At 42.4% G+C, this 21600-nt stretch overlaps 2 protein-coding genes across 6 annotated transcripts; one reads left to right on the top strand and one right to left on the bottom strand.

The window, feature by feature from the left end:
- Positions 1-347: 347 nt before the first annotated feature.
- trim46b (tripartite motif containing 46b) lies at positions 348-16976 on the bottom strand. 3 transcript variants are annotated; one of them, XM_030412475.1, is made up of 12 exons: positions 16340-16975; positions 12252-12513; positions 11863-12052; positions 11234-11432; positions 9873-10019; positions 9422-9517; positions 7839-8092; positions 6311-6432; positions 5767-6105; positions 3621-3850; positions 2501-2568; positions 348-1799 (listed from the first exon to the last, which is right to left on the bottom strand). In XM_030412475.1, exons 1-12 carry the CDS (start codon positions 16448-16450, stop codon positions 1343-1345), a joined length of 2475 nt encoding a protein of 824 aa, XP_030268335.1. In that variant the 5' UTR covers positions 16451-16975; the 3' UTR covers positions 348-1342. The 3 variants fall into 3 exon arrangements, with proteins under 3 accessions (XP_030268335.1, XP_030268336.1, XP_030268337.1); XM_030412476.1 differs by lacking the exon at positions 16340-16975 and adding an exon at positions 15491-15806; XM_030412477.1 differs by lacking the exons at positions 348-1799; positions 2501-2568 and adding an exon at positions 4587-4651 and having other exon boundaries at positions 3625-3850; positions 16340-16976.
- On the top strand, positions 15808-21595 carry LOC115579031 (ictacalcin-like). 3 transcript variants are annotated; one of them, XM_030412479.1, is made up of 5 exons: positions 16164-16223; positions 16751-16815; positions 19317-19366; positions 20913-21058; positions 21343-21595. In XM_030412479.1, the coding sequence occupies exons 1-5, from the start codon at positions 16179-16181 to the stop codon at positions 21481-21483; spliced, it is 447 nt and encodes a 148-aa protein (XP_030268339.1). In that variant the 5' UTR covers positions 16164-16178; the 3' UTR covers positions 21484-21595. The 3 variants fall into 3 exon arrangements, with proteins under 3 accessions (XP_030268340.1, XP_030268339.1, XP_030268338.1); XM_030412478.1 differs by having other exon boundaries at positions 16748-16815; XM_030412480.1 differs by lacking the exons at positions 16164-16223; positions 16751-16815 and adding an exon at positions 15808-15839.
- The last annotated feature ends 5 nt before the right edge of the window (positions 21596-21600 follow it).

Genomic DNA, 21600 nt, shown 5'->3' with positions numbered 1-21600 from the left:
TATTTATATTTTAAAGATCCATAAAAAGCAAATCTGTAGTTTTGGGAAGGAGAATTTGAAAACGATGCCAGTTTGAGCAGTTTCCAATATTTAACAGCGCATTTCAAAAATGCATGTATGCCAATCCTATAAAGAAGGAGCATTTGTATGGAAAATGGGTCCAATTAGTCTCCTTTCCAAAAAGAAAAAAAAAAGAACTGCAGTGTGTTTAGACGAGGTTGGGGGGGTTGTCCTGCTATGTCTTGCTGCCCCCTAGTGGTGAAACAACAGTAAAGCTTCATCATCACTGACTCATGAACAGTAGACAAACTGAAAAAAAGTAACAATCAAAAGGAAACAGAAGGCGCTTTTTTTTTGGTAATTTAAACAAGTTGCATTTATTCAGTGTTTATTTCCTTAATCCATTTTTTTTGTTATTTCTTTTGCAAACATTCTGCCAGCAGGTGAAGTTTACATGAATCTAATCTGCTAATCGTTTCATAAGAAGCTCATTAACTTACAATCAGGCGAGGTTAAAAACAATTAAAAACTAGTGTTTGCCAGAAAACAACTTTGTACCGTCAGCCAATGAATGAATGAATGAATTGATGCTGTTATCAGTCAAACAACGCACGTACCCATGCGCGTAGGGGAGGCGAACACACACACACATTCGCTCGTGTATTTGAAATACAAAACAGCAATGCACAAACAGAACAGCGGAAACTAGTGATTAGCTGTGCGCCAGAGGTATAATTGGAGCTTCTAATTACAGTATGGCCTCATTGTTCTCCTCTACCTCCTAATTTACCACATTTACATCCCAGAAAAACAATAACTTTGGTTGTGGGATCGTAACGGGTGAATGACTAGAAAGGAAATCCGCTTTCAGTTATAGATAAAATAATATAGTCGAGGCCTTTTCTTTTTTTAATTCACATAATCTCCATATCTCTAAAAACACAAGCTCAAGCTTTTAACGTTGAGGACGTGAAATGACAGTAAAAGCTTCTACGGGAGGGGAGAGACATTGTGTGGTGCCGTATCTACATTAGCTTTATAAACGTATGCAATATAGCCTGGCTACAAGTGCAAGCATCAAAGATTATAATTACATAATAAGTGCTGGAGGTACCAAACACTACTTAAGCAATAGTTCCTGCGAAAACTGCATGTAACAAAAATGTAAAAAAAAAACTTAATTACATTGCATATTCGTTGCTATAGAAACATTTTCTTATACAAAGAAAATTAAATACAAAACAAAACTTCGCTGAGATGTCTAACTTTTTCGCTCTAGCTGAGTAAATACTTCACGATTACCAATTACATTCCAAAAAACCATATGACCTCAGATCAGCTGTCAGTTGTTGTTTAAATTAGAGACGCGGGTTTGGATGGTTACCCTTCTGACCGGAGTCTGATCCGCGTTACGATTGGCTACCAGCTCCTGCAGCTGCAGTGACCCTCCGCCGATGAAACAGAAAGCCGGGCACACGGGGCCGGAGCAATCTACGTGACCTTCCCACAGAGGTCGCAGAGAGTGGGCGTCATAGAAGGTGACGCGACCCTTCTCAAAGTCAAGGGACACACCGAGCCGGGGCGGTAGCGGGTAGGTGAGGCCTGTGGGCGAGGAGGGGCCGTTGCTGATGGGGTCGCGGGCGCCGTTCCCATGGTTACTGTGGTGGTGGTGGTGGTGGTGGTGGTGGTTGTGCTGGGGCAGGTAGATCTTACCCATCCCCATAGTGAGGAAGCAGAAAGGTGGAGCAGAGTCCAGGGCGTCCTCCGCCCCGCTGTCATGACCGCTGTCTGGGTCGTAGCTACAGAAAGAGAAAGTTCGATGAATGAGGATGTAAACAACCACTACGATGAGTCATCTCCTTACACTTCATTCCTTATTTCCATCCATTATTACATTTAGTGCCGGATGAAATATTCAGATCCTTTGCTTTAGTAAAAGTACCAAAACTACAATGTCAAAATACTCCAGACAAACAGGAAGTGCTTGTCCCTGTGAGTCATACAGCATATCATTATATAAGACATTATTTGATTCTACTGATGCATCAATGTGTAAGCACCATTTTGTTGTTGTTGTTGTTGTTGTAGAAGTCGAGGAGCTCTTTTTTAACTAATTCCTACTGTACTGCAGTGTTTCTCAACCTGAGGTTCAAGCCCCTTTGAAGGGTCACAAGACAAATCTTAGAGGTTGTGAGACGATGACCAAGGTACGAAAAAGAAACAGAAAATATTCAAATTGATATTCCCCTTTTTTCACTGTGGATGAGATGTTTGGGGATTAATTAGGTACTCAAAGGCCCGTCTTAAAAGTTTAGGTGGAAATGAATGTTTGGTGGAATTGCTAACAACTTGTAGGCATTCAAAGTGTGACTCTGTTTTTCGTGAGGTGTCACAAGAGGTTTTAATCTTTCACTTTAAATTGTTATACGAATTATTGTGTGCGTATGTATGTATACAGTATACAGTGCAGTGTACAGTACACATATCCTCGGCTACTCACCGGGGACTGGCCATGTCTTGTGGAAGGTGAAACCACTCCTGCAGTTTGGATTCCAGACCAACTCCCACCTGTTGAAAAAAAACAAAAAAACAATCAGTTTGTAATTTACTAAACATTTCTACGGAGCCCTGGAGGTGACATGGATAGTTTTTTTTCATCTCGCGAGTGCGACTAACTATCTCGCACGCGCCAGTTACTATCAAGCACGGGCGACTTGCTGTATCTCATCTTGCGCGCGTGAGATAGTAACTGGCGCGTGCGAGATAATAATATGTATTTTAGTAAATGTAGGTTTTCTTGTCACAACTTTCACATGAATATGACACTATATGCACCTGCATCCATTAATCGTTTGTCCTGATTGCCAGTTGTGACTGCTGCAACGTTATTTCATAAATTAATTATAACCAAACTACTATTACCTTTACAACTCCTCCATCGTGGCTAGCATAATAGCCATTAAAAAAGCTATTAAAACACCTGGACATTCATCGTGGATCATCAAAATACCTGTTACATGTACCTGAGATCTGAGATGGTCTCGATCCATGATAATAAGCCTGCATTTAACCGACGGCACTGTTTAATTACGTCAAAATACGCTTGAATTAATATCTCGCACGTGCAAGATACTAAGTCGCACTCACAAGATAAAAAAAAAAAAACGTCCATGTCACCTCCAGGGCTCCGTACATTTCTCTGGTAGCACTGTAAATTTCACACCTCACTATTCGGCAAGGAATATCTCTTTCTGTCCATCCGATCTACTTCACACTTCACATTGCAGATTTGTTGCAAGGAGGTGCTGTGACGAATTTGGTGCCATTCTGACATCGACATGTGAAGACATCTGAAGTTAGCTGCACGGGGCTAAGCTAAAAAGGTAATGGTAGCTAAAGTCATGGATGCATAAAAAGAATACAGTTAGCAGCAGTTATTTGCTACTCTGGTAATATACCGCCCCCTATTGGTTAGAAGTATGAATTGAAGGTGGCCGATTATTTTGCATTGCGCCTTTAAAGCAGGAACATTGATTAGCATCAAGAAAAACTCATTCACTTCATCCACTAATAGCATGTAGTATCAAATACATAAAATGTTCCAGCTACAACTATGTTACCTTCACCAGGTATGACCCAGGCTCCACTGAGCATGCCCAGTAGTGTCTTCCCTGTGTAATAGCCACATCTCCCACCAGGAGGTCCGAGGTCAGGTGACAGGAAGTGAGGGCGTGGTCGGCGGCCTGCATCAGAGAGAGACCGGGGACGCTGCGAGCCCCCCGCTGTTCTTTACTGACCACCAGGCGGTCAGCATGGAGACCCCAGCGCGAGTCCAGGTAGAAGTTGAGCACTGGAGGTGGGGGGGGGAGACAAGGAGAGAGGGCACGGCAGAAAAAAAGGAAGGGGGGGGGGGGGGGGAGAAGTAGACGTGAGGGTAGAGGGAACACAAAGGCTCAGGTGCATTCAAAGATGACAAAGGGGTTTTTTATATGCGACAGCAGAAGTTTGGGAGGCGACAAAGGGAAGGCGTTACAGATTTACAGTCAGAGAGAGGAGAATACGAAGCAATAGAGAGGAGCGACTGGGGAGAGAGGAACAGAGAGCAGGCATGCACCTCCTCCCACCAGCACTGTAAGAGAACAGGACACTGATCTATAAATTGATGACTCGGGGAGTTAAATACAGAAGGTATCACAAAGACGCTCTGGCTGTGGGGAGTGCAGACTTTTTCCAAAGGAAGTACAATTTACAGAGGGAACATACGCAGTAGCAGGAAGGAGAAACACCCGACGGGGAAACGAGGAATTCACCAATCACTCAAATTGACCATTAAAAAGCCCTGGATCTGAATCCGATCCATGTTGTTAAGCCTCACGTCTTAACAAACTGCAAACCTCATCAGCGCTCGGACAGATCTCGTTATAGAGCGGGAGGCAGAGGGGTGAGTGGGTGTCTCGAGATGGGGGGGTGGGGGGGTGGAAGAGCAGAGGATGCATGGGATGGACCACAAAGATGAAGAGGAGACGAGATAATCATGTCGTATGGGATGCAGAGGGGTGGTCAAGAGACATGAGTGCACTTCTTACGTTCCGTAGGAGGCACGGAGGTTGGCGGCGCGGAAGGAGCGCAGGAGAGGGTGACAAGTACAGAGCTGTGAAATGGAGATCACACAGAGAAAGATGGGGAAATAAAATGGCAAGGGGGAAGTGAGGATGTGTTGAAAGTGGAGAAAGAGGTGGAAAAAAAATTGGAAAAAGAAAAAAGATGGGAATGGGCAGAAAGGAAGAAGAATGAATTATTAACTTCTCACAGTGGTCACCATCCTGACGCTGTCATTGTGCCAGTAGATAATAGTCGGTGTGAGGAGATGAATGTGCTCCTGGATGACAGCAGCTGCAGCTTGCTGGAGGGATATGAGGAGATTTTTTTTTTTTTTTTTTTTTTTGCGGCTGTCATATACTTGTCCCTGATTAAAGTGGCTGTGAGTCATTAACCAAAAATTGTAGAAAGACTCTTGGGCTAGCTGGGTGGTGAAAACAAAAATAAATGTAGAAAAGAGACACTTGATGCAGGTTCGGGGGATCCCTCTGACATTCTGTTCAAGGATTATCCCAGTTGAGTGTACTGATAGGTCTTATTTTAATTTAAATTTTAGTTCTGGCCATCTTAGTGGTTAAACAAAAAAGTCTTTCGCTGTGACACTGATTTCTAAAACCCCAACTCATTTTGTTAACACCCAATTCCGCGGATTTGGTGCCAGGGTTAGCATGTCTGCAACAGGAACGTCCCCCTGCCAATATCTGAGCAGAATTGTCCTCTCATCTTTGGAATCATATTTTTCTGATGTGCCATCAGAAACAACCAATTTAGGCATTTTGTCAGCCTTATTCAGCCTTACTTCCAGTTTTGCGCAGTGGCACGTTGTCGTATCGTACTCAAAAATTTCCACTGCAGCCCAAAAAGCGTTTTCTCCATAGGGCACTATCAAGAGATGTCTGTAAACTGCAAACAAGGTAGTTTATGACTCTTTACATTATGGATTTTTAATTAGTGGAGGTTTTAAATCTATAAAACTTTTCTTGGGCCAGGAAAAGAGATTTAAAAAGACGTCGCCTCAAGTAAAGTGTTTATTGTATAGTGTAGTGTATAATTCTAAGAAACATGGCAGAAGTGGTTTCTGCAAGTATAATTAACTCTTAACTCTGTTTGGATCAAAGTGTGTTTATGTGTGTGTGTATGTGTGTGTGTGTGTGCGTGTGCTCTCACCTGGTGCCGGTGGGGTGTGCAGGTACACCTCCTCGCTGTACTCCCCGTAGCCCGCCTTGTTGCAGCCTCTCACCCGCAGCACGTACACGCTGTCCATCTCTAACCTGTCGATCACTGCGCTGCTCCCACTCACTTCATCCAATCTCTGCCAGCCCCAGCGGGCTGCAGCCAGGCCGCCTCTGATCCCGCCCCTAGACGCTCCCCCTGGTACCACGCCCCGACGCCGATACTCGACAGAGAAGTGCCAGGCGGGGGCGGAGTCTTGGGGCAGTCGCCAGCACAGGAAGAGCTGGTCATAGGCCAGGGTGCGCTGGGTATCAATCACTGGAGCCAGGGGAGCTGTGAAAAATGTTTGGTTTAATGTGGAGTTCACGTGAATATTTCAAGTTTTACATGTTAAAGCTGCTAACTATATTTCTTGTCTTTATGCTTCATAAGACAGTATACATGAGATAAAAAAAAGACATCAGTAAGCCCCTGCCTTCCACTTTCTCCATCCTCACCCCCCCCCCCCCCCCCCCCCCCTCATCGCTCCCCTCCTCACCCTGGATGAAGTTCAACTCTGTGAGGAGTTTGAGTTCTTTGGAGACGTCCAGCTGAAAGTGTCTGAAGGATGGGTCGGCAGCCAGAGTGAAATGCTGGAGATTCTCGATGGCTTTGCTCAACCTGGTGCAGCAAAAACAAAGCAGGGAGAGCAGCGTTGGAGGAACAGAGTGTTCACATGATGCTTCCATCCAGATGGGTGGGACGGTGAGACAGATTGATGAGGAGGGAGGGTGTATGATTATTTTTAAAAGATAAGGCTGGCAGCATTATGTTTTTTTCTTATTGTCGGCAAATCCTATGAAGGGAACCAAACCAGTGATACGTTGGTCTGTCAGTACTTTCCCTACCAGAGACTGTTCAATTCTAGTACAGACAGACTACAAAAATATTGTTAAATGATTAGTCATTTCCCCAAACAGCTGGGAATTGCAGTCTCAACTGAACAAAAGAAGCAAATTCATATTACTCCAGTGCTGAAATCACTTGTTTGAGTCACGGTACAAAACAGAATCACCTCTAAAATCCTGTTAATAGTCTGTAAAGTCCCCTAATTGCACATCTTTGGCTGTTTACAATACAATACGACATGATACCAAATGATATGATACGTTACAATACATTACAATACGTTATGATACTTTACGTTATGATACTTTACGATACGTTACGATACCATAAGATATACTTTATTGGGGAATAGAATAGTATGTCATGGGGGGGAATTTGTCTTGGACTCAAATGCTGCTCACATAAATGCCTCCAAGTTACGGTAAAATAAACTACAGAAAACATAACCGCACAAGCTGTGTCAGTCACAACCATAAATTGCACATAACAAATATTGCACCCACCCCCATAATAAATAAATAAAGAACACCATGAGACAATTGCAAAATCCCTTCAGCCTCAAGCAGCTTTGTTTAAAAGTTTGATAGAGGTAGCCGCAAAATTAATTTTTAAAACAACTGAGTTTACAGTGGGGGGAACTCTGTATCATCTACCACTGGCGTAGAGATTATAACCAGATCAGGCCTCTGAGGTCATCATTTGGTGGTCTGCTAGCTGTATCTTGGATTAGATCTGCAATCTTACCTGCAGTATCTGGTCTTTATTAAGAGAAAACACAATGTATTGGTTAGAGCCAGACCGGCACTGAAACAGTAATCATCTATCTATCTATCTATCTATCTATCTATCTATATCAGGCTTTGGAACTGTAGATAATACATGTCAGTTGGATCAACTCAGTGCTGCTTTGGGTCTTTTTATTGGTTTTGTTGGCAATAATAAAAATATAGAATATCATCATCTAACATTCTCTTGGACGAGACAATAAACTTACAGGAGACAAATATATTGAACTTTTCTATTTCGAGCTTGTTTTGTTTTCTGCAGTAACTTGACGTGTGAGCAAAACCTCTTCTAACAAAGTAGGAAATGAGTAAACAGCGACAGACAGGACTAATCTAAGGTCTGCTCGCTCAAAATGATGCAAGAGTGATGCCAGTGATAAACAAATGGAAAACCTGTTATGAGTCTGGCGAGAAGCCTGCACGAAGCACGGCTGGTCCGTTTCTTTCAGCAGCTCCTGGGTGAACGCCATGAGCCCCGCGTGTTCCATCAAGCCACGTCTCTCCGCCACTTGAGCAGCCAGCGCCTCCCCTCGCTTCTGCCGCGCCGCCTCCAGAGCCTGGGTGAGCGAAGCGTGGCGCTCGGCCAGGGCGGCCGTCAGATCCCTGATGCTCTGGGCCAGCTGCTCTCTGGCAGACACGCTGTTTACCTGGTGGTGAGTAACACAACCAACAAGTTTTAGCATCTGGAAACAGCCAGCTGATGCAAGTTGACAACGCCGTTACGTTGGGATGAATCATGAGGTCTTGTATAGAAACAGCGCACGCAAAAAACATCCAAACAATGATAACAACAGATTTCAATGTACAGTTAAAATATCATACTTTAGAATAATTTCTTCATCTGCGAGGACAACACCTTAAACAATGTACATTTTTTGTAACTTTCATAAACATATGTTTAACAACACATTCATTTGTGATACAGATATAGCCTTTTTGTGTGTGTCTGCACCTAATAAGTGTGTCACGTTTTACTTTCCACTTCCTGTTTTCCCGCCCTTCCTCCCGCTCACCTGTGTTCCCAGTGTTCTGTAGCCATCCTATGTTCCTGTGCTCCTCCCCAGCCTTCCCTCAACACCTGTCTTTCTCCACCTCTCTCCACCACCTGCATCTCAGCCCCTTGTTGGTTTAGTTGGTATTTAAGTCTGTCATGTTTTGAGTTTTGGTTGATTCGTCCTGGCCCTGTTTGCTCCTCGTGTTTTACCTGTGTTCCTGGTGTCATCCTGGCTTTTCTTCTTTGTCTAGTTTTGCGGTTGCTGTTTGTTCACAAGCCTTTCTTTGACTTCCTGTGTTATTTGGCATACAGCTTTAGTTTATTAAAGCTCACTTTTTGTCACGTCATTGTCGCCAACAATGTCCAGACCCAGAGCAATCAGGTATTTTCATTCAAGGTAACAGTGCATCCGTTTGGTCGCCTGTCTCTATAACAGTCCGGGGCAACATCAGGTGACACGTGAGCCTGAACGTGAACCTCACATTAATATTACGTTGCAAGTCATGTAAATAGATCTTAGTCAGCAGACTTTTGTGTATTTGTGTAACTATGAATCCAACAACATCCAGGGTGTTACGATATTTACATATTTTGCTTTGTTTTAATTGAGACACTACACGTCTAAAAAAGGCGGTTGTCCTTGTGTGGAGTCTAATATAATCAAACGTGGTTACAGCTGTGTTATACTGTTAATCATTACTTATAAATGCTTCACAGCTTAACTGTTGTTAATGATAGCAATACAGAATTTAAAATGTCCCTATATCTGCTTATGACCACATTACAGTGTGTTAAAAACATTGTATTATTCATGATTATAGTGCTTAGAAATGGTAAACGGGGATCAGGGAGATCACATAGGAAAGTATGCACACACACACAAGTTGGCTGTCGGTCAAAGAAGCTGTTAAAATGGCTGGTTGGGTGGTGTTAATTCCGCTGTATGTCCGGCAACATTTTGTCATCCCAAAGTATTAATCACCTCGGTCTGAGTGATGGAACTCTCCAGCTGGGTAATCTGATCCAGAACTGTGTCCTGGTTGGACAGAATGTAGTTCATCTCCTTCGTAATCTTCTCCTGTCAAACAAACGGCAAAAAAAACACAACATACAGTTGACGAACACACACCAGGCAGCTTAACTGTTACACACAGCTTCACTGTACATTAACTCTGCATTAGCTCATGTACTGGGCTGTTCTGTCCTGCCATATGGTGCTTGTCTCTGATACACTGAAAGCTTCTTTTTACCTTTACAAACTGCATAAAATATTAATTCACTCAATGATTAAACTTGAAATGGTGGAGAAGCAACTATCAGGCATGCATTCTGCTGAGTAAGCATAATCTGAGATATGGTGCGCCACTGCTTATGTTTATTTAAATGTTTTACATTTTCAGAACCATCCCATGCATTGATCCCTAGAGTCGTACCTTCAGGGCCTGGTATGCATGGGCCACCGGCAGGATCTTGTGTCCGGTGTGGACCCGGCGCAGTTTGCAGAGAGGGCAGAGCAGCCGCTGACAGGACCTACAATAGAACTGTAGTTTCTCCTGGTCATGCTCCGGACAGGTCAGAACCTGAGGATAAGAGTGGAATTAAATTGAAACGTACTCATCTGAAGCACGTTTTAGCTGAAGCGAGAAAAAGCAGATCTTTGGATGGTGTGCATGAAACGTACATGTGCCACAGGGCCAGTTTCCGTCAGGCAAAGGAAGGACACGTTTTATCCAACAGCAGTGAGAGTGTCCAAAAGACATATAAAGGTATAAAGCAAGTGTAAAGCTGCATTTATAATTAAATTTATACACACGTATTTTGTTCCTGTTGTTCCAGATAACAGAGCTGAAATAAAATTGTATCTAAAGTAGGCTACAACACTTTCTTTCACATTGTAAGATCTGTGTCAGCGCACAAATATATAATTTAGACCCACTTTGCTCATTTTACAAACAACACTTGGTGGTATTTTTTTTAATAATGCAGTGTTTGTAAGGGCTTTAACTTCCAACTAATGGGTTTATTGTGTTAAATGCATACTTCCTAAAGCTTTGTTGATCAGTTATAAGCTGAAATAGCTGCTTTTGGGTTGCCCTCAGGATTGGCTAGATTTCTAAATTATTTTGTATTATTGTAGAATCATACAACCTTTTATGACAGCAGGAGAAATCCATGAGTGTTTATTGAAGGTCCAGTTTTAAGGATTTAGGGGGATTATGTTTTCATTATAATCACCCGAAACCATGAGTTGCTGTGTTTTTGTTACCTTAGAATGAGCCTTACATATCTACAGAGGGAGCAGGTCCTACACCGTGGAGAGTGCCATTTTACACCTACGGTAGCCTTGGACGGACAAACCAAACACTGACTCGAGAGAAGCCCGTTTTTTTTAGCAGCCAAGGTAGAAGAGGCTGAGATGAGTTGCGCTCAGTGGGTTGCAATGTGCAACTTCACATAAAGCGTACACGCTTGACCTTTAAAATATTACCGACATTTATAAATACATTATTATAAACACATAGTTCATATCACAAAACCAATCAAAGATCACTTTATTTCATGACGTAAGTACCCTGAAAGTTGTTTTGTGAATGACTTATAACTTATCTTAGTTAAGAATTAATTAACCATTAATTAAGGTTTTGACTGTTTAGATTTTTTGAATAATTGCTTCCATCTCTGTAATGGCAGTGCACAACTACACTAAATGATAACTCTCCACATAACTATATAATTAATGGCCTGTAAATTAAAGTGTTACTCCTTTTTGAAATTTAATATCCTGATGTCTCACCTTTGGTCTGAAGTTGAGTGTGGGTTGGATGTGTTCGTGCTGTGCTCGTGGCGTCCCCCACGGGTGATACAGCTTAAAGCACTCATTACAGAAGTTGGCCCTGCAGTCGGCGCAGCCTTTAGTTGCCTCCAGAGCCTGAGGAGGCTTACAGAACTGGCACATCACCGCCACACTGCCCAGACTCACTGTGTGTCTGTACCTGGTGGTGGTGGTGTGGAGGGAGAGCAGGAAGAAACAGAAAGACTGCTTTAGCTTACAACTTTTTGTCAAGAGGGATCTGCCGAGGAAAAAACCAAAGCCAAAGCAAGGTTGTGCAAAATTGAAAGAGAGAGACAAACAGCACTGAAGTGGAGATAAAGTGGCCATAAAGCAACCAGACAAAGGAAGCACACAGTCAGCCGTGGTGGCTACAGTGTGTTGCAGTGCACACTCTGCAGGATTCAACAGCTCAGCTGCTGCTGAATAATTACACTCAGCAGTGGACGTGTTCACACACCTTCTGTTTTCAGGCCCAAGTCATCTATTCATGCATTTGGCCCAGAACATCAGAATCACTGTGCAGGTTTCTATGTGCATATCGCTGCATTTCCTTTATCGAACATATGTGCTTGTGTGGGTAGGCAGCCTACCTCTCTACTATGCGCTCCAAAGTGAGGTTGCGTAGACAGTCAGTAAGGCCTTTCTCTCCCAGCTCCACATCTCTGCCGCAGGGGACACAGGGAAACATCATCACCAGGGGTGGGCCCTCCTTACGGCGTCGCCCTGGATACGTCCCATAGCCCGGAGATCGAGGCATGGATGGTGAAGGCGGATGGGGACCTCAAATGAAGAAGGAAAGCCAGTTATGAGCAGAGGGAGACTGAAAACGACAGGAGAGGATTTTTCTATCCAACATAAATATTGCATATTGATCAGGGAAATAAAGGGAAAGGGTTTTAATCCACACAAGACATATAGTCGATATTCCCCTTCTCTCCCAGCTCAACAGATCACATTGATATGAAGAGGTAATCCAAACCTGCCCGCAGAACGCGGTCAATAGGTCGCTGCTCAGCTTTAGGCGTAGGCCTGCGGGCCTGGCGGGGTGAGCGGGTGTTGGGTGTGGAGGCTGGGGAGTTCGGCTCCGGGGGAAGCTCTGGAAGCGGGTAGCCGCTCGCGACTAAGACCTCCGAGGCACACATGAGGCAGACACTGTGCTGGCATGGCAGGACCACGGGCTGTTTGACGATGTCCTTACACACAGGACAGTGCAGCTCACGCTCCAGGCTCTTCATGTTAGACTGTCGGAGGCAAAGAAATGAGGGGTTATGATCTGCAGAGGTGGCTCAGCATTACTTTACTGTTCTCACAAAGTATCCAAAGATATCGCAATTGTTGAAAATTATAGAAAAACAACAGAGGAAAAAAAACATAGAATCTGATGCAGCTCATCCAGGGCAATACAAGTCCAGTCCCAGAGGTCTCAGGGGAATTTAAAAAGACGTTGACGCGCAAGTCAAGCTCGTGCACCCCACTTGCTAAATATGCTAAATATACATGCTAAATATTTTAGCATAGCAGCTACAGGAAAGTTTAACTTCTCAGAGCTTCTACGGACTTGGTTGACAACATGTGAGCTGTATGAAGCCATATTATATCTTTTTTGGTTTGGTCTTGATCGTTTTAAAACAAGTCTCCATCTGCTTCAGTTGTTTAGGAGAATGCTGCAACGCTGTGAGGCTCAGGAAATGTGAGGACTATGAAACGTCCACCGACATTAGCTAGATAATGACTGTTTTTTCTTTTTTGGGGGGTGAACTGCTCCTTTAAAGCATTTAAAGGAGCAGTTCACCCCCCCCCCCCCCCCCCCCCAAAAAAAAGGTCAAACTTGCAGGTAGGGTTCAGTATCTTTGACTGACCATTTTCTGATACCAAAACAATACTTTTCTATTACATACGAGCAGGTGTACAATAACTTAATAGCCTCATATTTGAATGATTTTGATTTAAATCAGAAAGCATGGGATTAAAGAATAAGTAAACAAGATCGTTTTCAGTGATCCGGACACATTTAAGTCTGTAAAAGCACTGAGGCTTCTTACCCATCTCTACGGTACCGGTGTAAAACTAAGGAGCTATAACATCACTGAACATTAAGAGACTGAATTTAGAGGGAGGCAGGGAAATGTGAAGAGCTGTCCCAGACAGGCGACAGAGGCCATCATTCTTGTTAAATATGGATAAAGACCAGGCATTAATTATTCAGCCACTCCACAGAGTGCATCCCTTATATTGCAGCTCTGCATACGAACATGCTCTTTAGCCAGAGAGATGGTCCAGTGTCGCTCTGAATGTATTTTTGCGCAGCACTAGGGGTGTCACACTTCTCCAAATCTGCAGCTCGATTCGACTTGTCAGCACTAAAAGCCGTCACAGTGTGAGACTGTCTTGATTTGTGAAGATCAACAAATTGTTGGTCTTATGCAAATGTATTTCATATAATCCAATTAGGCTACATGGTGGTTTGAACTTACCAGACTGTTCTACTTGTTCTAATACTTGCCTTTACCCACTTAGTCAGATCGACATTAATGATGAACATTTAGCAAAAATCTCACGCGTTAGCAATTTGTGAAAGTACCAATAGACCTTCCTACAACACCGATATCGTCTTAGGGCTTATTTGGTCAAGATTATTGTGATGTTTGATTTGATTGCCTTGTCTGTGCTTTATAGAGATTTCAACATATCTAGATATATATCATATATCGCAAATGGCCTAAAAAATTAATGTGATATTATTATTATTATTATTAGTGTTGTTGATTTTCTGCAATGTACCACCCTAAGGCCATGTCGTCAAATGTAATCATCTGTGTAAGTATTTTTGGATTTTGTTAGCGCTTTGTTTTTCTTTGGACCGTGCCGGACCTGCTCAAGTAGGCGAGCGTGGGGAGAAATAAAATACTGGGACAAGAACGGATCCTGCTTTTGATTTCGATAATTGGCATCAAATGCTCAAATTCAGAATTAAAATGGTGACAGGCCTCCTCAACATGATGAGAAGTGCATAGTGAGTCATGGCACAATCGAGAAACGGGACAAATATAAGAAAACAATTATATTTTTGTTTTTGGGTTATTCGCTACATGATGCACACTGCTACCCTTCAGTCTATGTAACCACAGTGGACAGTGGTGTGTCACAGTCCGGCTCAAGGACGTGGATTCGACAGAAAAGGACACAGGCTGTTGCAGAAACCTGTGACCTCACAGCTACAGTCTGTCCAACCACACGGCTACCCTGCCTCATAAATTATGAGAGGGGAGAGGTACTTGTTCCTTCATCCTTCTCCCTCCACCAGGCTGTGTGATAATTACTCAGAGTCGGTATGTGTTGTTACGGCATGTTTTCAGACTGGATAGCCTGATTCTGTTTGCCTCATTGATGCCCTTGACACACAACCTCAACCTGCAGCCCCAAACTGCTGCTGGGCCAGCGGCAGAACATCTTCATCACTGACACTGCAAGTTAACCTCAAAACCAGGACAACTGACTGACTGTGCTGCATCGGGGGTTTGGGGATTTTGTCACCGTGGTGTGATGTGATGCAGCATGGGGGACACGCCAAAGCCCACTGTTAAAATCACTGATTCCAGACCACGCGGACGCAGAATCACATACATGTTAGGTAAACCCCTGTGCACCCCTTTTTAACTGGAATGGCCTAGCATTTGTTGAGGTGCTCAACGCACACGTGCTCTTAAATCTGGAGAGGAGAATTAGTAGGCCAGGTCATCTCTGCAGCACCACACCACTTCATGATGATGCTGCTTTTTCTCACCTGTCACCTTTTAAATCAATAGATGCATCATCTGCAATATGAATAGTCCACTTCATTTGTTTTTCAGTTCACTGTGCAGCCCTGGAATAAAACAATGCAGCTCCAGACACGTTGCCTGGATGAGACAGAAATAGGCTGCTCGACCCAAACTGAAGCCTTGAATCGGAATAACTGGATTAATCAACCTACTTTCTCTCTCAGTCCACCCCAGTCTCTCTGTGTCATTCTCCAATGTCAACCCCGGCCTGCCTCTCTCTCCTCCTCTAGCAATTAGCCCCTCGCAATTTCACGTTTTTGGGTTTTTTTTTGCGCGTCCATCCGGCCATATATGCACCACGCTAGCTTGTGGGCCTGCTCTAATCCACCTCTAACGAGCCAGTGCGCTCTGCTAACGCTGAAGGCGTGAAGCAGGCGCTGCGACAGCGCATCCTTACCTTCACCTGGAATCTAGGCGCCATGGCAGGAGGAGACTATTTCCAGTCCAGCATCAATACGGCGCTGAATCCTGAAATGAGGGGAGGGGTCTGAGGCATCGCATCTCGAGCGAGGAAGCGACGCGCCGGTGGGATGTGATCTGAGGTGGCTGATATTGTAGAGCACCAAAATACGTTGTTTCCATAGTCCATTCAAAGCATCCCTGCAGGTTACTTCTATATTTTAACCCTTTAACGCCGGTGCTACAGGCAACACACACACACACACACACACACACACACACACCCCTGCATCAGCAGCCGCAGCCGAAAGGGTCCTGCATCTCGTCTCCATGGAAACGACCATCCCGTGAGCTCCCCCCAAAAAATAGAAGAAGAAACGTGTCGTGTCGATCTGTGCACACACTGTTTGTTTTTTGTTTTTTTAAAGATGTCAAGTATAATCAAAGCAAGAGCGTGTGTTTTTTTCTCTCCGATTCTGAGGGAGGGATTCAGCTCGAGTCAGGCATTTTAGGACCTCCAGGAAAAGAAAGCGAACCACGGGGCTAGTGATTTTCCACAGCAAATATCGAGTACAGTCTATTCTTTTATCGGCTACAGGCAATTTGAACAATTTTATTTCAAAAGCCTGCGATCTAGGTGTAATATGTGAAGGCCCGTTTGAGTGAAACGGTCCGGCAGGTGGAACATGGAGACGTGCCATCCGAGCGGATACGCGGTCCGCCTCTCTACGGTGTGTAGCAGCCATGAAAATGAATATGATAATAACGACGATAACAATAAAAAAAACCCTCTAATTTGATAAGCCATATATCCAGCGACGACACAAGCAAACAGACATATACTCACACTGATACGAACCAACGCTTCCATCGTTGATGTGGCTGTTTTTAAATCCATCTCCATGTTCAGAAAAGGCTTCCTCCTCTTCCCCTCATCTGGATATAAATCGCGATGCATCAAGACCAAACGTCAAACGGTGCATACTAAAAACCCAAATGTGCAGCCAGTAGTATCTCAGATTCTGCGATTTTTAAAAAATGTATTTATTTGGTTATTTTCAGAAGACACCCGATCTGGGCATTTTTACGCACGCAAGAACAAAAAAAAAGAAGAGAGATAGAGCTGCACCACCTTCAAGAGGAAGCTAATGAAAACACACCAAAAAATGAAGACATCGATTTCTGCATTTCTTGTGATCGTCAATATATATCCACGCCGAAGACTAACAGATGCCTGTGGCTTTTATTCCTCAAGCAGACATCCCGCCCCCCACCCTTCCCATCCCGCACCGGATGCCTTCAAATGATGTGGCACACAGCAGGGTGAGAGCTTGATGTCACAGGAGGGGAAATTAGTTCCAGTCCTCTATTATAAAACAAACGAGGATCTGTGATCAAGCCGTATTGTAGGCCAACATATGTTTAATGTGTCCCCACACAGCTAATGGTTAAAAATGTCTCAGGTGAAAAAAATGGCCACTATGCTGCTCAGTGCCTTGGATTTAAAGGGATACTGTGTAAGATATCGCCAGAATTTGAGTTAGAAACATTCATAACCTGTTGTTATCCCTGGAAATGTATGTAAAATTATACTAGAATGAACTAAATTCTTTTTATGTTTTTCTTACCTACATTTTTTAAAGAGGTCGTATAGTGCTAATGTTTGGGCTTATACCTTTATTTTGGGGACCTTGTAAAATAGGTTTGCATACTTTAATTAAAAAAATTAAAAAAAAACATAATTTTTCACACATGGTGAATTGCCACAGCACCCCTTTTCACACTGTGTCTTGAACGCTTAGTTTTAACCACAGAGTGAGATCTGGCCTCTGTTCAATCTTTTATGAGAGTTGCACATGCCCATTACTTAACGGGCAGCATATATGGCCAATCAGAGGTAGGGTGGGTCATGTCAAGCAAGGTAGTGTGATCTAAAATAGCAGCTATGGCAGTGGCGACTGTTTGTCTACTGACTGACTGCAGTGTATATATTTTATGATAAATACATAAACATATTTATTTACATAGCACCTGTTATATAGTGGCGCACATAAGTTACATGAGTAAAGGCTCGACTCCAAACCAGGCACTTCAGGCATTGCAGGAGCAGTGTTTTCTGTGAAAGAGAGAGTAACCCCCTTTGGTGTGGACTCTGGGTTTTTCACTTTGCAGACCTTTCACGTGCACAAAAATGCTACATAACACAATAAAGGAAAGGCAAAAAACAAAACAAAAAGCGTAGTATGACCTCCCCTCTTCAGTGGAAAACATAATGGTTCCACATCACATACATGGTCTAAGTTCAAATTAGATATCAACAATATCACTGAAAATGATCAATGAACACATCTGTTTCTAAGGAAATAAACTTCAAATACCCCTACCTGAAAGTAACAGGGGCAAAAACTCATTGTAGTTCATTTCATTATTTACACTAACTTTGTGCATATAGAATACTCAGAACAAGTGTTAGGTGGAAAAACAGCTGACTAAAAAAACAAGTCACATTAAACTATATAAACTTGCATAATTTCTGATTTTGTAGCTGTAAAAATCAATAAACTATAAATAATTGGATTTGAAATCTCACTGGCTACATGATGCATCAGCAATCTGCAGGTTGTTGTATGAGTCGCTCAGGAGAGAGTAGAAAGAAAAGGGGTCGCTTCTCTACATGATCACTCTTTGGCTGTTGTAGGACCTGGGGCAGGCAAATAATCTCATATCTGTTCAAATGAGCTGTCAATCAAACGGTTGCCATGTCGGGATCTCCGGTGTTGGGGCATAATGGTGTCTGCTGTGAAATGAGAGTCTTTTTATAGTTAAAGCCATGAAAATGTATCCTTGACTGCAGGTTTTCTACTGTTTTGTCACCATTTATGTAGGGAATACTTACATTTACATTTAGGGCATTTAGCAGAATACTGTGTTATGGACTAAATGTTTTACGGAAATGGAACTAGTGGACATTTGGGAATAAGGAAAGACAGTTTTGTTTAGAGTTTAATGCACTACTGAAACACCCAGACACGTCAGTGGTGAGTTGGGAAGACGTGTTTGTCTGTTTGTTGATTGCTCCTTTCTTATGTTGTTTTATCTCAAAATGCTGTGCAAGAATTGAATCAATCTTAGCTCTTTTGTACGTCATAACAATGTACTTAAATTTAGGGCAGTAGCCTGTTCGCTTTGTTGTGTTTGTATTGTTTGGAAAACTAGCCAGTGGTTCGCATAGGATAAACTGAACTAACATTACAAAGATAGCATGAGGGAACAATAGGTTGACATTACGGCAAAGACATCCATGCATTGTGTTGCAGAGACGTCTACTGAGCTTTGCATGCTAACCAGCTAGCCATTGTCCTTCCTGTCTTGTAAAAGGAATAAAAGGATACCACTACCACCTTCATCCTGCATGGATGGAATACAAACATAGTCTGAGTGCATATGGTGGTTTCATTAAGTCATCAGTCATAAAGTAGGATCTTCTTTGTTACTTTATTTGTTTTCAAGGTGTGATGATTCATGACATGGTACATCCAACCGAGCCACAGCAGACTGATGAAAACAAAGACATTTGTCAGACATGTTGCCTTGATTCAAGTGAAAACATACGCTGTAACATCAGAGTCAGGCTGCACAGCATGTTCAAACTTGAGGAAAGTACTGTGTGGATGGAGTGCCAAAAAAACCTGTCAGTTCAGTGGTGTTACCCAATCAGATTAGATTTGATTGGCTGCAACACTAAACCAAAAAAAAAGAAACTGAGCGTTAAAGGTGTGGAGGTGTATAAAACATTATTTTCATCCATTTCTCCGTCACTGCAGCTCATCCAGGACTGACGCTCACCTGTTAATCTCTCCTCAAATCACCTTTGGTGAGTAGAAATCCAAAAAAGTGTGGTTAAAATGTTTAACCTTTAATTGGTAAATGTAATGAGTATTATCTGTGTAAAACACAGCTGTTAAGTTACCAGCTCTGTCTGTGTTTCGTGTCTCTGAGCCAGCTATGACTTTACATGATTGATTGTGAAACCTGAAGTTTCAACAGACGTTGCTCATTTTGGCAAACCTCAGTCTTGAATGTCCTTTTACTGATTCTGATACATTCAGAATTTAACATCAAAACTATATTTTTACTTATTTTTTACAATTAAATGACCCTTAGCAAAAAGTAGTATACTTGAAGTTCATTTTATTAAGTATGCTTGAGTATAAGTATAAGTGTAGCAAGTATACTATGGACCATGTACTTGTAGCATACTAGAAAGTATACTAATTTAATTCTTCTTCGGACTAAATTGGAACATTTTAAGTTTATAAAAGTATACTTTAAGTTTACTTTATAAGGTCATTTTAAGTTTACAGAAGTACACTTTCAAGTATACAACAAGTACACTCATCTATATACTACTAGTGTACTAAGTATATACTTCTAGTCCACATTTTAGTTTATTAACATGTAAGTTCAGAGGTAATACCGCAAAGCAAATGTGTGTAGTGAAAAAACATTTTTATTCTGCTAAATTAAATGTAAGCACAACTCAACAAATCAACCTTTTTCTGTACTTACATCAAAATATTGTAAGTATTAGCACTTGTAATGTATCTCCCTAGAAAGAGATCCACCATTTATTACCATACATGCCCTCAGCTTAACAGACGGGAAGTCTCTCCCGGAAAACACCCCTTCACTCACGGTGCCAACATTTTTATCATCTTTGTTAATTCGACACAATTTAACCACAGAACAAGGATGTGAATTAACCCGCAACCGTCTTACACATCATCTTATTCACAAACACATTCAGGAACCATAATTACACTAACAACAACAGAATACCCAAGAGTCTTTGCGTCACAGTCCACAGTATACTAAAGTACAAGTATAAGATTTATTATTAAAGTATAAGTCTAAGTATTAATGTACTTAGTCTTAGACTATTCTTTATGCTTTTCAGTATAAGCCAAGTATACTTCACTATACTTTTCCTAAGTATATAAAATGAAGTATATAAAAAGTACACTTCAAGTATACTGCCTCAGTTTTAGTACAAAATAAGTATACTTGTAGTACACTTGAATAAACTACTTTTTGCTAAGGGGAAGCATGTTTGATGCTCTCTTTCTCCCAGCACATTCCTTTTCAATCTGAGAACAATTACAGGACTGTAGACATTCAGATTGTGTTGGCCAACACTGGCAAAATAGCGAAACACACTTATAGCCTGAGCATCAAATTTGATTGTTCAGTCTTCCAGTGGTGACCACAATGTCACATGATCTGTTGTACTGTGCACCAGTCAAAGTTAACAGACTTAGACTTTAGACAGATGATGATGACAGCCAGCACGGGACATGAGGGAAAATTCATGCATCAATAGACTATTTAACTCTTTTTTTCTTTCTGTCCTCTTAAACCAGCCATCATCATGTCTGACTTGAAGGGGGCTTTGAAAACTGTTATAGCCTTCTTCTATAAATATGCTAAACAGGACGGGGATGCATACAGCATTACTAAGAAAGAGCTGAAAGTGCTGCTTAAGCAGGAACTTAAAATGGAGCATGAGGTAAGTGACCTCTGACCTCTCTCTATCACAGTCCTGCACAACCAACAGGATGAACACTGGCTTACTATACATGTGTGCTGCGGTGCATTCAGACAGAGAGGATGATGAATGTTCTTGAATCTTGAGTTCATGTGGCAAATCTTCCTTATTTAATAATCAGTGATGCTGAAAACTAAACTATGACTCATGGCTTAAGATAACCACATACACAACGGAATAATGTGTGTGTCTGAAAGTTGCGTATACCCAGTCTACATGTTTGCTGATACTTTGCTCACCTGCAGGGTCCCGATGGTGAAGAACGACTGGACGACTTCTTCAAGGGTCTGGACGACAACGAGGACAACGTTGTGGACTTTGATGAGTTTTGTGATCTTTTTGTGACGCTCCTGAAGAAACGTTATGGCTTCGCTATGTTAAGATAGGCATGCAAGCGTGACTGATGGTCAGCATAGAGCGCTGTCTTCCTGTGACAGATGTAAACAATTGAAATTGAAATGTTAACGCTCATTGAAATAAACCTCTTTTCCTGTGAGATCCTC

This window comes from Sparus aurata, chromosome 3 (assembly GCF_900880675.1).
Source record: "Sparus aurata chromosome 3, fSpaAur1.1, whole genome shotgun sequence".
Lineage (NCBI taxonomy): Eukaryota > Metazoa > Chordata > Actinopteri > Spariformes > Sparidae > Sparus > Sparus aurata.
This window is presented reverse-complemented; position numbering and strand designations above follow the sequence as displayed.

Excerpts from the sequence above, each read along its gene's own strand:
- LOC115579031 (XM_030412478.1), top strand. The coding sequence starts at position 16,179 with ATGGAGACGTGCCATCCGAGCGGATACGCGGTCCGCCTCTCTACG. Across the intron at positions 16,816-19,316 it reads ATGATGTGGCACACAGCAGG|CTCATCCAGGACTGACGCTC; the intron begins GTGAGAGCTTGA and ends CCGTCACTGCAG. Across the intron at positions 21,059-21,342 it reads AACTTAAAATGGAGCATGAG|GGTCCCGATGGTGAAGAACG; the intron begins GTAAGTGACCTC and ends GCTCACCTGCAG.
- trim46b (XM_030412475.1), bottom strand. The coding sequence starts at position 16,450 with ATGCATCGCGATTTATATCCAGATGAGGGGAAGAGGAGGAAGCCTTTT. Across the intron at positions 3,851-5,766 it reads GCACACCCCACCGGCACCAG|TGCTCAACTTCTACCTGGAC; the intron begins GTGAGAGCACAC and ends CCCCACCTCCAG. Across the intron at positions 2,569-3,620 it reads CTGGGTCATACCTGGTGAAG|GTGGGAGTTGGTCTGGAATC; the intron begins GTAACATAGTTG and ends TTTTTTCAACAG.